Source organism: Marmota flaviventris, chromosome 19 (genome assembly GCF_047511675.1).
Source record: "Marmota flaviventris isolate mMarFla1 chromosome 19, mMarFla1.hap1, whole genome shotgun sequence".
Classification (NCBI taxonomy): Eukaryota; Metazoa; Chordata; class Mammalia; order Rodentia; family Sciuridae; genus Marmota; species Marmota flaviventris.
In genome coordinates this window covers 6,983,914-6,998,134 of record NC_092516.1, presented here as the reverse complement: position 1 = coordinate 6,998,134, position 14,221 = coordinate 6,983,914, and the positions used below count along the sequence as shown (strand labels likewise).

At 57.4% G+C, this 14,221-nt stretch overlaps 2 protein-coding genes across 4 annotated transcripts; both read left to right on the top strand.

The window, feature by feature from the left end:
* Positions 1-1,202: 1,202 nt before the first annotated feature.
* Tedc2 (tubulin epsilon and delta complex 2) lies at positions 1,203-5,702 on the top strand. 3 transcript variants are annotated; one of them, XM_071605406.1, is made up of 10 exons: positions 1,203-1,272; positions 1,358-1,510; positions 1,637-1,707; positions 1,828-2,236; positions 2,705-2,758; positions 3,354-3,447; positions 3,593-3,704; positions 3,799-3,900; positions 4,532-4,722; positions 5,562-5,702. In XM_071605406.1, the coding sequence occupies exons 1-10, from the start codon at positions 1,247-1,249 to the stop codon at positions 5,565-5,567; spliced, it is 1,218 nt and encodes a 405-aa protein (XP_071461507.1). In that variant the 5' UTR covers positions 1,203-1,246; the 3' UTR covers positions 5,568-5,702. The 3 variants fall into 3 exon arrangements, with proteins under 3 accessions (XP_071461507.1, XP_027796681.1, XP_071461506.1); XM_027940880.2 differs by lacking the exon at positions 5,562-5,702 and adding an exon at positions 5,049-5,495 and having other exon boundaries at positions 1,358-1,456; XM_071605405.1 differs by lacking the exon at positions 5,562-5,702 and adding an exon at positions 5,049-5,495.
* Positions 5,703-11,258: 5,556 nt separating this feature from the next.
* Positions 11,259-13,803, top strand: Ntn3 (netrin 3). The gene is made up of 6 exons (XM_027940872.3): positions 11,259-12,378; positions 12,450-12,638; positions 12,728-12,877; positions 12,977-13,027; positions 13,143-13,217; positions 13,463-13,803. Exons 1-6 carry the CDS (start codon positions 11,451-11,453, stop codon positions 13,801-13,803), a joined length of 1,734 nt encoding a protein of 577 aa, XP_027796673.2. The 5' UTR covers positions 11,259-11,450.
* Positions 13,804-14,221: the final 418 nt, after the last annotated feature.

Genomic DNA, 14,221 nt, shown 5'->3' with positions numbered 1-14,221 from the left:
ATGTGCCCCTGGGCATGTGTGCGCCTCAGTTTCCTCATCTGTAAGATGGGACGATGATAACCTACCTCACAGGGGTGTTGTGAGGATTAAATGTGATGGGGACAGTGGCACAGGAGTGAAGCATCCCTGAACTGCCTTGACCCTTCATAATCTCTCTGATGAGAATCCCAACTCTGGATGGACTCAGTTCTCTGTCTTCTCCCAGCCTGCACCTGTAAGAAACACTCTAGGCAATGCCTGGACCACCTGACTGTGGTATGGGTCTCCCTGTCTACCCCCAGGGCCTGTCACCTTGGTGCCCCCTGACTGCACACTTCGTCCTCAGCAATATCTGTGCCCACAGTCCTCCCACTGACCCAAATGTTCCCTGGGTCACTGAATGCCTTGTCCACTCCCTGTCCAACACTCCCAAGACCAGTACTGCCCAGGACTTAGCAGAAGCGCCTGCCCATGGCTGCCTCCTGGACACTGACTGCTGGCCATTCTCTGAGAAGCTTACCCTCCTTGCCACCCGCTTCCTCCAACCTTGGGCCATCTTGCCAGGCCCAAGTGTGCCATGATCCAGATCTCCTATGCTTCATTCCCTATATCCAGATTTCTATCTGATACCTCCCAGGATGTCATCACTTCATCCCTATGTCCAAAAATGAACACTTCCTCTGTCCCTTCCTTGATCTTAACAAGTCATTCTCACCTAGTCCATGTTCCTGACCCTGTGGTAGATGGTCCTGGGGTCAGCAAGACAGTTCGTGCCTGCTTTAGAGTTGCCTTCAATGAGGGCTGTTTGAGACAAAGTCAACAATCCTGGCGCGGTGGGGCATGTCTGTAATCCCACTGAGGATTCCAAGTTGAAGGCCAGCCTTAGTAATTTAGCGAGGCCCTAAGCAACATGATTGAGGATGTAGTTCAGAGGTAAAGCACCCCTGGGTTAAATTCCTGGTACCAAAAAAAAAGAGATATAAAGCCAACCGTTAAACTATGGTTCCCTGCAAGAAGAACACGAAAATAGCGCCTCCATCTGCCCAGAAGATACTTCTGGAGTCGGATCGGCCGGAGCCCAGAGCCCAGCAGGAGCGGAGTCCCAAGCAGACCTCTGGAAGCGGAACCTGCATTTTGGGGCGGAACTTGAGGCGGGTCTGAGTCCTAGGCTCAGGATTGGGTAGCCGGCAGGAAGGGGCGGATCTTTACGTGGAAGGGGCGGAGCCAGGAGGCGGCGGCAAAACGCTGGAAATCCAAGCTGGAGTCCATGCTGCCGGCCGACTGCGCGCGCCGGTGGGTCTGGCGAGGCGGGAGCGGGGAGGGCTGGTGCGGGGCACCAAGCCTGTCGGGGTGCTGAGTTGACCGTGCGTCCCTCCAGGCTTGTGGCCGAGCTGCAGGGTGCCCTTGACGCCTGCGCAGAGCGACAGCGGCAGCTAGATCGGAGCCTGAGCATCTCCCGAAGGCTGCTGCGGGCCTGGTACGTGGACCCCGGGAGCCCTTCGGAATCATGCAGAATCTCAGAGGCTGAGAGGTCGGGCCCAGCCTCCCACTTCCGAGGTTTCGGTTGTCAGTGCCACCCAGTTTACCCTGCAGGTTCTGAGGCGGAGGAGGGGCGGGGGTGGAGTTTGTTCGGGCCACAGATACCCTGTCTTTACAGGGAACCAGCCAGGTCTCAGGCTCCGGAGTCACCTCCAAGGCCAGAAAATAAGGAAGAGGACCTGACTTCAGGTAAATCTCGGCCACCCACCCTTTCCCCGTGCAGCCACTGGCCCAGCTCTGGCATGCAGTGATGAGGGACCCATCCTGGAATAGTGGAGAGGACTTCTGCATGATTTTTGGCTTTCACAGCATACACACCAAGCACCCAGGACCTCAAAGAGCTGGAGCTTTTAACCCAGGCACTGGAGAAGGCAGTACGGGTGCGGAAAGGCATCTCTAAGGCTGGAGAAAAAGACAGAACTCTGCGCCTGAAATCTGGACCGATTTCTGCCTCTCCTGACACCACTGCATCAGCACCACCCCAGGCCTTGAGTGGGGCTGGCAGCCGTGCCTCTGGAGCAAAAGCTACCAAGGGCATCCACCAGCCTAGGAAGCCTGCCAAGGACCACCCTGAACGTAGGCTTCTGTCAATGGGAGATAATTCCCATGTGGCAATAGAAGCCAGGGCCACTAGCTGTGGACCAGGCCTCAGACATGAACAGATGGCCCAATCAGCTGCTCCTCAGGCAGCAGAAACTTTCACACTCAAGGAGAAGGGGTAGGTTTCCCAGACCCTCACTGGAAAATCTGCCATCTTTATTCACTCAGACCTTGGCCATCTGTAGGAGTCTGGGGTTTGGTGTAGGGCAGGGCACAGAGCTACATTTGGGAGCCCTGGAGTACCACCTCATGAGGCTCATGCTTTGCAGCAATCTGGGATTGTACAGGTTTTACATTCTGGAGCCTTACCTGCCCTCTTCTTCCTGGCTATTCACTTATCTACCCAGATGGGAACCACTAGAGGTCTCAGGCCCTCTGTTCATGGTGCCCTCTATTCTCTCTGCAAGGGTAGTACTGGACTAGGTTGGCTTCCATGTCACTCGGGAAGCCCCTTCCAAGGGGGTCTTGTCTGATAATGACTGGAGAGGGAGAAGGGGTATGAGATCTCACCACTGATAGACTCTGAGCAGGACTAGCAGCCCTGAGAGTGAGATGAGACTATTTTGAACACTGGCTTCTCTGACAGGACCCTGCTGCAGCTGCCTGCGAACTTTAGGAAGGTGGTTTCCCAGAACTCCCGGTAAGGCTGGATGGGGACAGAAAACATCGAAAGCTTGGGAATATGTAGGCAAGACATTCCAGTAGGTCCCTCTGCTTTTGTAACTGGGTGGCACTGTCCATCTTCAGAGCCTGACTAGCTAGCACTGCTTCAGTGGCCTTGATACCCTCAGCTCAGCCACTCACAGCTGCAAGGCTTGAACTTGACACTTGGTGTCTCCAAGTCTCAGTCTGTCTTCCCTCCGCCAAGTTTAGAGCTAGAGGCAACAGTGACCAGACCCAAACTCACAGAGATGCTGGGAGGGTTAAGCAAATGGTGCCTTTCAGATGTTTGTGCTGTTAATTAGTACAGAGCAAGCACCTAGGTCTCTTTTCAGTTATAGTTACCAGTCACTGCTGGTTTCTCTCTCCTTCCTTGAATTCTCTTTAGCACTTCCTAGAGTGGGTCAGCTCTTTCCTTGTCCTGGTCAGTGTCCTCTAGGTTCCCCCAGAGACTCCTGCTGATTTTCAGCAGAAATAGACACCCAGCCTCTGGCCCCTCCCTGGGCGGTTCAGCCCAGCTGGCTGGAATAATGGCATCCTTCTCTGGTTCCTGGGTGCTCTTATGCACATCTCAGCCTATGGGCCCAGCTCAACTCTACACAAACCAGCAACTCCACAGATGCCACCAGCACTGCCAAAGCCCAGTTTCTGCAGAAACTGCAGGCAACTGTATCCTTGCTGAACTTGCAGGAGTTGGGAGTGGGGGTGCTTACTGGACTTGCAGGAGTGGAGGTGAGGGGGGTGCTTCTGACTCTAACCTGGCAGGACATGGGTGGGGCCTGGACTCAGGGGAGTTTCCCTGACCCATAGTCAGTCAGGCTGGCCTGGCCCCAGGCTCAGTGCTGTGGAAATAGAGCTGGAGGCTCAGCGCTTGCGGAAGGCCTGTGTGATGGTGAGACTACGCCTGCAGGAGGAGCTCTCCTCAGGTCAGTGGGGTTGTGGAGGGGGTGTGGAGGGCAGTCACAGGAAGGGTCTCAGAACTGGCATGGACCAACCCTGCCCTCCCTGACTGTTGAGTAGCCCCTGCTGACTGGATGCAGGAGTACCGCTGTCTGCTCACTCTGGAGGGGCTGCAAGCCATCGTTGGGCAGTATCTTCAGAGGCTGCAGGTGCTGCGTACAGGTGAGACCCTGCCCCCTGCTGCCACCTGTGCTGAGGTCTTAACCAGGGTCGGGGCACATTAGCCCATCTTGCCCATGCCTTAAGGAAGGATGACCAGTCCTGGCACCAGAGACAGGTAGGCCCTTTCCACCCACACACAGTGTTCTGGGTTCTTACCAGTTGTCCTGTGGGACCAGCCAGCTGTCCTCAACTGCTCAGAACAGGTCCTCTATCCTACTCCTCTCCACCAACAACCTATCAGCCTAAGCAGTTTGCTCATTTACTTAGTTACTGAGAAAGCAGCATTTGAGAATTAGATACTGGGAGGTGAGTCATGGGGCTTCTTTATCCTTTACATTTTTTTAATTGATTGAAATTTTTAAGAGGGAAGGTTCTATCTTCAAATACAAAGTCAGTCTCAAGAAAGTTATGTAAACACCAGTAAGGAAAACCCAGAGGCAAAAGGAGACTTCACGAAGGTCTCTGGCTGCTGTGAATCCCAGGCCACCCCCATGCTCTGCCACACACTGTTGTTTTGCACTCCTTAAAGGCAAGGGAAGTGCCTGGGGAGTCAGGTACTGACCCATGAATGAACCCTGGCCCTTGGGCATGGGTGCCATACCAAGAGACCACATATCTCCTGTCCTCGCAGCTGTGAGGGAACAGCTGCCAGTACCATGTCTTGTGGAGAGGCTCCCCCAGGCTTCATCACCCTGTGGAGGTGGAGTAGACCCTGCCTGGAGCCCCCAGCTCCTCCTTTACTCCAGTACCCAGGAGCTGCAGACCCTGGCAACCTTGAAGCTGCGGGTGGCCATGCTGGAGCAGCAGGTTCACCTGGAAAAGGTACTTTCAGAGCATGAGTTGGCAGTGTGCAATTGGGCACCCGTGGAGCCAGTTACCATATGGAGGGCTGACTCTGGAGCCACCTGAAGGCTCAGTTTATAAGAACGGAGGCCTGGGATTAGGGTATGATGTTCCTTTTCCAAGATCCCCTTGGAGGACAGGGGTGGGGTGGGGTGGGGGTAAGCCTCAGGCCCATGTGTAGACCACCAGGTACATTGATGTGCCGGATGAGCTGCACAGGGAGAGAGGCTAGAATGCTGAAGCCTGTCCTGGGGCTGCCAGCTGGGGCAGGCCCCACTGAGACCTTGGCCTTGCACTGCCCCCAGGTCCTAATGGCTGAGCTCCTTCCCCTGGTGAACACTCAGGAGCCACAAGGGCCATCTTGGCTGGCGATGTGCCGAGCTGTACATAGCCTGCTCTGCGAGGGAGGCGAGTGCTTCCTCACCATCCTGCAAGATGACCCTGCTTACTGACTCAATCGTTGGGCCATCTGGAGCCCCCCAAGGCCTCAGGACCCTTGAGCAGGCAGGCCTCTTAGGGAGTCTCCTTCTCCTGAAGGGGTGAAATGAACAGGGATTGAAGATAATTTTCCTGGTTTGGTGGATCTGGGGGACCAGAGATACCTATGCCTTGTCAGGAAATCAGATGTTGCCAGGGGCCTGGTAGAGCCTTTCTTAGCTAGCTCTTTTCTCTTGCTGTAGCTCTAAGCATCTCCTATGTGATATTAAACCTACTTTAGGAAGTTCATATACTTAATACAAGGCGAGACTTACTGGGGGTGTCTTTTGTTTTTGTTTGTTTGTTTGTGGTTTTATTAATATGAATGTTATCAAACCCAGGTGTGATGGAGCACATTTACAACCCCAGCGGCTGGAGAGGCTGAGGCAGGAGAATCACAAGTTCGAAGCCAGCCACAGCAATTTAGCAAGGCCCTAAGCAACTTAGTGAGACCCTGTCTCAAAATAAAAAATAAGAGTTGGGGATGTGGCTCAGTGGTTAAGTGCTCCTGGGTTCAATCCCTTGTACCAAAAAAAGAAAAAAGAATGTAGTATCAAGTGAAGCTGGGCAAGGTGGTGCACACATGTAATCCCATGGCCTTGGGAGACAGAGGCAGGAAGATCACAAATATGAGGCCAGCCTTGGCAACTTAGTGAGACCCTATCTCAAAAACAGAAGGACTGGGATGTAGCTCAGGAGTAAAGCACCCCTGGGTTCCAGCCCCAGTACCCCCCCCACAAAAAAAAAAAAGAAAAATAATTTATCAAGTGAATTTATATCAAGAATGCATATATTCCTTCTGTATAAGGGAAGGGGCAGGACCACTCAAGGTGTTTTTGCCCCAGCATGCCTGAACGTGCCTGCCCCCTCAACTTATTGGAAGATACAAAAAAACCTTCAGCTACCATTATAGAACAGGCCAGCCACTCTGCCCATTGCCACCCCAGCTCCATCCCCACTGTCTTATGATGCCCCGTGCTAAGCACCTCCTGGTGCCAATGCTGTATTAGGTATGGGATCTCCTGTCTTTCACTTAGGCTTCATCAGGGAAGAGGACCTTTTTCACTCCCTCCCTCAACTGTCATGTCCTCTGAGGCTTCTCCATCCCCTGTGGAAGGAATCATCACCTCCCCAGGAAGGGAGTAAAGGGTAGGGGTCAGAGGGGAAGCCTCTGCAGTCACAGACTTGGGTCTAAGGCTGTGGAATGTTTAGCCTGATTCTTAGACTCTGAGCCTCAACTCCCCAGGTTGTTCCTGCTTTCCTAGTGGGTAGTGGTCATTCCACTGCCCCGTGGACTGGCATGAAGATCAGCGAGCTGAGCTTGTCTGCAGTACTGGGCAGACGCTGTGCTGGTCACCCAGGGCCAGTGTACATAGGTGGACCTTCACTGAGCCCTGACCATGTCCCTTGGAACTCAGGCCTAGGCCCCTGGTGTAGACAGCCCTGGAGCTTCACCACTCTGGGCCAAGGATGAGGCCCTGCAACAGGAAAATACCAGCCTCTTCCCCAAGAGACCCAGGCCCCTACATGCAGCAGGAGAGGAGGCACATGACACCTGGTGAAAACTAGGACTGTGGCGAGCGGGATGAAGTGTGCAGGGATGAGGCTGGACCTACAATACCATGGTGACAGCTTCCGGTGGCTCCTTGAACTCCTGCAAAAGGCCTTACTTGTAACAGACCCAGTGGGCCAGAAACATGCTCTGATAGGCAAGAGACCAAAGTAGAAAATGAGAAACCAAGAGCTTTATTGCATTGAGGGGTCCCTCCAGGGACAGAACCCCAGGGGAGAGTGAGCCAAGAAAGGAGGAGAGCCTGAGGGACTGCTTGCCCCCTGTAAGCTGGTGCTCAGGCCCAGGGAGCACCTGTATCTTACCACCCCCCTTTAGCCAGCCTATCCCTTCTGTTGCAGCCTGCAGAGCTTATGTCCAGTTTCTGACCTGGAGCACCCCTCAATCCCCAGGATGAACCCACCACCACAGCTGCTGTCCACTCCAACATCAGTTTCCATAATGGGTAGTCTACCCAGAATTATTTAATCGATGGGTTCACTTAATTGTCTTGTTGTTTTTTTTTTTTTTTTTTTTTTTTTTAAGTGCTGGGGATTGAATCCAGGAGTGCTTGACCACTGAGCTTTTTTTAAGTTTTTGAGACAGTTTCTCCCTAAATTTCTGAGGCTAGCTACAATTTGTAACCCCCACACCTCAGCCTGCCTCTTCACTGGGATTACAGGCTTCTGCTGGTTCACTTGGTTTGTTATCTGTCTTTCCAACCAGAGGAAGGCAGGGGGACTATCCACTGTACACCTAACCAGGCTCTGTCGGTAGCCCAGTGAACCTGGATTCAATGAGCCACCTGTCCTGGGGCCAATCCTAGGCACTGGTGGTTTTGGATCATTAGGGGGAGGGGTGTTTGAGTAAGCCTCAACACAAAGGATACTCAGCAAGTAAGAGGCACCCCCTCTGGATTCACTCCTGCCCACTCCATTCCCCCGCTAAAGCCAGGAGGAGGCAGAACTCACCGGATTCCCTGGTGGCGTCACCGCATCCCGGCCCAATCGGCTCTGACATGGCGGGCCGGGACAGGAGCCACCCTCCGAGGAGTGCCGGTACTACCCACCGGTGTGACCACAGCGTCGGCGACATGAGCGCGCCTGAGCCGGATCCCACCCCCCTGGGCCTTGCACATCCGGAGATGCCCGGGGCCCTGCGCGCGCTACTCTTGGCCACTGGCGGCGCGGGGGTCTCGTGGCCGCGTTGCGTCCTGCCCTTTGGCGCGGTAGCGGTGCTGGCCGGTGCAGCCGCTACGACCATCACCTTCTCGCTGCGCGGACCCCGCCTGGACCTGGCCCAGGGCGCGTCGCTGGCTGCTCTCGGCGTGGGCCTCGGGCTCCTGATCGTCACCTTCCTATGCTGGCATGCTCGGCGGCGGCAGCGGGCTGGGCATCGGGAGCGGGAGGGAGCCGTGGATGCCTTGAGCCCACCCGCCCCCCACCAAGGTCAAAACGAACCGGTTGTCTCCTCCCTCCAGGTCGCGGAAACCCCTTCCCCAGACCCTGTCTTTCTGGACCCTTAGAAAGCCTGAGCGGAGGGGGCTACTGGTCATTTCCCTCCCCGCTCCCTGTCCAGTCTCCCTCCATCCAGTCAGTGCTGCTTCTCAGCGTTTCGCTTGGCGCGCAGAGCTGGTCGCAACGGCAGAGCAGGCCTTGTTGAGAGCGGGGCGGGCTGGAGCCTGGGCGCATAGGGCCAGAACCTGACACACAGGGTGCGGGGCGGCAGAACGTATACTCGGCTTGGCGTGACCACTCTCCTATTGGGGGGAGGCACAGCGTGCTAAGTCCTCTCCAGGGAGCCATCTGCTTTCTGCGCCGGGTTGGATCCCCTCCAGGCATAGTAGTCGCTCAATAAACGCACAAGACTAGAACAAGTGGTTTGCAAGCGTCTGGAAGGGACAGTAGTTCCTAGGCTGTGATTAGTTGTCAGTTCCCTGGGACTGTCAACCTCCTCTACCCTTTCTTCTCAACCTGTGGCTTGAAGCCAGGGGCTGTAATTCTAAGTTGCTGAAGCTGATGTAACAGCCAGAGGAGTTGCAGGTGGGGGGAAGGGAGACAAGGCAGAGAGCCTCTTTATTGCTAAAGATGGCCTGAGGACCATGGAAGTGGAGGGTATGAAAGGCCCCACAGTCAGGGACTGGGACAGGTGGCTGCATCCATGAAGAGCAATGAGCCAGGCCTACCTTGGGGGTTGAGGGGAAAGCTTTCCCCAACTCTATCACATCATCTGCCAGGGCAGCCCTAGAAGGCAGAGGAGAATATGTTCGGAGGGCAATTCCAGGGAAGCGTTCTGTAGCCAGCAGCCTCCTCCCTGGAGACCTGGTAATGCAATAGTCTTCTGGGCTCCAAGACTACCCTGCTACTGTCTGATCAGGGCTGTCCCCCAGGAACTTACTTCCACCTACACCAGAAGCCACCAGATGTCTACAGACCCTAGTCCCAGCTTACAGGGAGGCTGAGCTGGAGACAAAGCTGGCTCTACTCTTAAGGGTGAAAGGCTGCTGCCTCCTAAGTTCTGATAGCCTGGGGGCTCTGTAGGTCCAAAGACAGCAGGATTTCTTAGGAGACTTGTTCCAGGCCCAGTGGGATCCCTGTGCTAGGCCTGGGTCTTCCTTTCCCCTGTCTTGGAAAGATGGATATCAGCCCCCATACTCCCACCAGGGTGCCTTCCATCCCAAAGGGGTTGGGGCTCTGGACTAGAAGAGTCTTAAAAGAGTGTGTCTGTACAGGTGCTGGTTCTGAACTTGAGTGTAAGCCCATGACTACTTGTTGTAAAGGACACGTTCTTATTGGGAAGCTAAAGGGCAGGGCCTAAGGGAGAAGCCAGCAGTACCTCCAGCCCCTCCATCCCTCCAAGCCCAGTCCATCCACCATCCATCCACCCCTCATTCCCTGCCTACTATCTCTGCATCAGGCTTAGGAAAGAGCCTGAGCCAGGGGAATCATTTACTCCAGGAGTCAAGCCAGGTGCCCATCACTCTGTCTTCCTGCTTCTCCAAGTCAGGCCTCTTGCTCCCTCTGCTCCTTTGGCTTGCCCTGGGAGACTTCAGTGTCCTTTAACTCCTTCTCTTCCAAACAGCACAGGGTTTCTGATTCTCTTCTTATTCTCTGTCTAGTAGGAGTGGCAACTCTGCCTATACAAACGTGCCCAGGTGGCCTCTTCCACCAGCTGCAGGTCTGGTCTTGGGTCAACTTCCCTTTTGAAGCTGGGCATTCAGATCTTGGGGTTGCTCCTACGTCTACTGCATGGAGGAAAACCTCCAACCTTCCCTGGAATGTTTGGCCCCTTCTGTCAAGGACTTAAAGGTGGTAGGGAAGGGGGTCTCTCTGTCCAGAGTGAACCCTGGTCCCTCTTGACTGGGGCCACTCAGCTGGGCTTGTTACCCTGCCAAAACCTACTATGATGTAGGCCAGCAGGCTCACATTCATTTTTGACCATTTTCCCCCATTGGTCAAATCCCACTCTACATGTCCTCAACAACTGACCAAGTTCTGTAATACCCCTGTACCTGAAGCTCCCATTTTCTTCCTGCCAGCTCCAGCTTATGGGTCCATCCTGATGAGGCCACTAGATATTCATAGGCCTAGGAACGTTTGGGCATGAGTTTGGTCCCATCCCTTAGCTCAGCTCAGGTGGTCCCTGATTGAGCTCCTGGCTTAGGCGTGATATCTGTGTGGTTGTTAAATCCTTCCAGCAGCTCCACAAAGCAAGATAAATAACAGGCATTTGGCTGATGAGGAAACTGGGAGTCCTTATTCACACAACCAGAAATTGGAGCAGCTTGGATTGAAATCAGACCTGAACTCAACCATGGGTTCCTTCTACTATAACAGACTGCTGTTTTGGGGACACCCAACAACCAGCTAGCCACACTTGATTTCCCTACCATGGGGAATACCCAGGGCCATGCCTGCACGACGGACTTAAGGGAGGAGATGGCCCAGACCCCAGCCCAGCACGTGGCACAACTCAAGGAGCAGCCAAATCCTGGCTCCAGGCCTGGGACCCTACTGGGTGGTCCTCCCTGAGCTGCAGGGCTGAGCTGCCCCCTCCAGACCCCTCCCACTGGCGCATTCCTGGCTCCCCAGCCCCTCCCTCCGACCCCAACCCCCTCCCCTCTTGGCCCAGCCTACATCTGAATCTGCTTCTGATTCTGGCTGTGCCGAGCCCCCCTCCTCTCCCCTCCTTTCCCAGCCCGAGCAGCCCCGCCCCCGGCTGGGCCCAAGCTCGCTCCTGCTGCGCCCCCCACCCCCTTCTGGCACAACTCGCCCGCCCTCGCTGCAGTCGGGAGGAGGCGGCCAGGGCGCCCCAGGCCCCGCCCGCCCACGGCCCTTCCCCGGAGGCCGGGAGACCTGCTCTGCCCGACCCTCGGTGGGTGAGTGCGAGCATCGAGCGGCGGACGGCGGGTGGGGCCTCCGCTGGCAGAGGCACCGGCAGCGGCGGCGACGCCTGTCATCGCTCCAGGCCCAGCGGGAGGACACGCCAACATCCCCGCTGCTGCGCTCGGCCCAGGGCGTGCTGCCGGCTGCTACCACCTCTGGACCGGGGCTGGGGCCGCCCAGGGGCTCTGCTTGCTCCATACTGTGAGCCCGGAGGGCAGTCTAGGAGCGGGCTCTCTCTCCCCGAGGGCCGAGTCGTGGGTCTCCGACTGGCTGGTTGACCCACTGCGGCTCCGGCCATGCCCAACTGGCCTTGGGGGCTGTTGCTGACCGCGGGCACGCTCTGGGCCGCGCTGAACCCCGGGCCACCGGCGTTCGTCGACCCCTGCCATGATGAGGGGGGCGCGCCCCGTGGCTGCGTGCCTGGCCTGGTGAACGCAGCCCTGGGCCGTGAGGTGCTTGCTTCCAGCACATGTGGGCGGCCTGCCACTCGGGCCTGTGACGCCTCGGACCCGCGGCGGGCACATCCCTCTGCCCTTCTGACCTCTGCAGGGGGCACAGCAAGCCCACTGTGCTGGCGCTCTGACTTACTGCATCAGGTACCCCTCAACGTGACCCTCACAGTCCCCTTGGGCAAGGCTTTTGAACTGGTCTTCGTGAGCCTGCGCTTCTGCTCAGCCCCGCCTGCCTCAGTGGCTCTGCTAAAATCCCAGGACCATGGCCGAAGCTGGGCTCCGCTTGGCTACTTCTCCTCCCGCTGTGGCCTGGACTATGGCAGACCACCTGCCCCTGCTGATGGTCCTGCTGGCCCAGGGCCTGAGGCCCTCTGCTTCCCAGCACCTCAGGCCCAACCTGATGGTGGTGGCCTTCTGGCCTTCAGTGTGCAGGACGGCAGCCCACCAGGCCTGGATCTGGACAGCAGCCCAGTGCTCCAAGACTGGGTGACCGCCACAGATATCCGCATATTACTCACAAGGCCTGCAAATGTGGGAGACACTAGGGACTCAGAGGCCATGGTCCCTTACTCCTACTCAGCCACTGAGCTCCAAGTGGGTGGACGTTGCAAGTGCAATGGGCATGCCTCACGGTGCCTGCTGGACACCCAAGGCCACCTGATCTGCGACTGCCGGCATGGCACTGAGGGCCCTGACTGTGGCCGCTGCAAGCCCTTCTACTGCGACAGGCCATGGCAAAGGGCTACGGCCCGGGAAGCACATGCCTGCCTTGGTGAGGCCTTGGAGGGTGGCCTGGGGACCTTAGATCAGGTGGGCCTGCCCCTGACCCACCTCTCCTTGCAGCTTGCTCCTGTAATGGCCATGCCCGCCGCTGCCGATTCAACATGGAGTTGTACCGACTATCCGGGCGCCGCAGTGGGGGCGTCTGCCTCAACTGCAGGCACAATACTGCGGGTCGCCACTGCCATTACTGCCGAGAGGGCTTCTACCGTGACCCAGACCGTGCCCTGAGTGACCGTCGTGCTTGCAGAGGTGAGCCTGCCACCTGCATGTTTTCAAACTCTGGTTTCCCAGAACCCCAGATGAGCTTCTGACAAGGACCTTTCCATATCTGCCCTCAGCTTGTGATTGTCACCCTGTTGGTGCGGCTGGCAAAACCTGTAACCAGACCACAGGCCAATGTCCCTGCAAGGATGGTGTCACAGGCCTCACCTGCAACCGCTGCGCCCCAGGCTTCCAGCAGAGCCGCTCTCCTGTGGCACCCTGCGTTAGTGAGTGACTCTGCTCTGCCCCAGACACCTCTGCTCCTGGTTGTTGCCTATTTGTCCAGTTCACCTCATCAAAAAGTCTTTTTCCCACCCTCTCTGCAGAGACTCCTATCCCAGGACCCACTGAGGAGAGCAGCCCTGTGGAGTCACAGGGTGAGTGGACACAGAACAGGGTCCAGATTGGTCTGACCTTGGGGCAGGGGGCTATGGGGCTCGAGCAAGAGCGGAAAGGAGGGGGAAAATCGGCCAGCTTCCGCCTTCCCCCTAGACTGTGAGTCACACTGCAGCCCTGCCCGTGGCAGCTACCGCATCAGCTTGAAGAAGTTCTGCCGGAAGGACTACGGTAGGATGCCTGAGCCCTCAGTCCCCACCTCGCCTTCAACCCCACCTCTCCCTTTCGTCCCTCGAGGGCCCCCCAGTACCGCTGGCCCCACCTTTCCAGCCCTTAGTGTCCTCAAAGTGATATGCTTCCCTCTTGCGGGTGACCTCTTTGTGTCCTCACCACTCCGGGTGGGCGCCCTGTGCTTCGCGCGCCCGCCCGCTGCCGGCGCCGCCCAGCCTAAGCCCGCCTTCTCTCCCTCCTCGCAGCCGTGCAGGTGGCGGTGGGCGCGCGCGGCGAGGCGCGAGGCGCATGGACACGCTTTCCGGTGGCTGTACTCGCCGTGTTCCGGAGCGGCGAGGAGCGCGCTCGGCGGGGGAGCAGTGCGTTGTGGGTGCCCGCCCGCGACGCGGCCTGCGGCTGCCCGCGCCTACTACCCGGCCGCCGCTACCTGCTGCTGGGGAGCGGGTCGGGGGCCGCGGCGGGGAGACGGGGACCCGGACTCAGCGCCGCCCGCGGAAGTCTCGTGCTGCCCTGGAGGGACGCGTGGACGCGGCGCCTGCGGAGGCTACAGCGGCGCGAGCGGCGGGGACGCTGCGGGGCAGCCTGAGCCCGCGGGCGGGGCGGGGCGGGGCGGGGACTGGGCGCTACTGGGACATCACGGCGCACGTTTTCAGTGCCTTAGCCTTCGGACGAGTCTTTGCTGGCGTCGCCTGCTGGGTCTGGTCCCCGTCCTTCGCCTCCCCCGAAGCATCATGCTTGTGCGGCAGAGGGATGCGGAAGCCGCAATGACACCCCGCCCTCCCCCGGAGACTTGGATGCTCCTTGGTGCGCCCACACTCACTCTGCCCTCTCCGAGGGGCAGAGCGATGTCCGATATCCCCATAAGGCTGCAAACCCCCACACGTAGCTTAAGAACCCTCAGGGTCTGACATCATCCCGTGGGCCACTGCGATTCAACCCCTTGATCCCAAGATCCGCCAGAGAGCGCTGCGACCTCCCCAAAGGCACTGTGGCCACCCTAGACG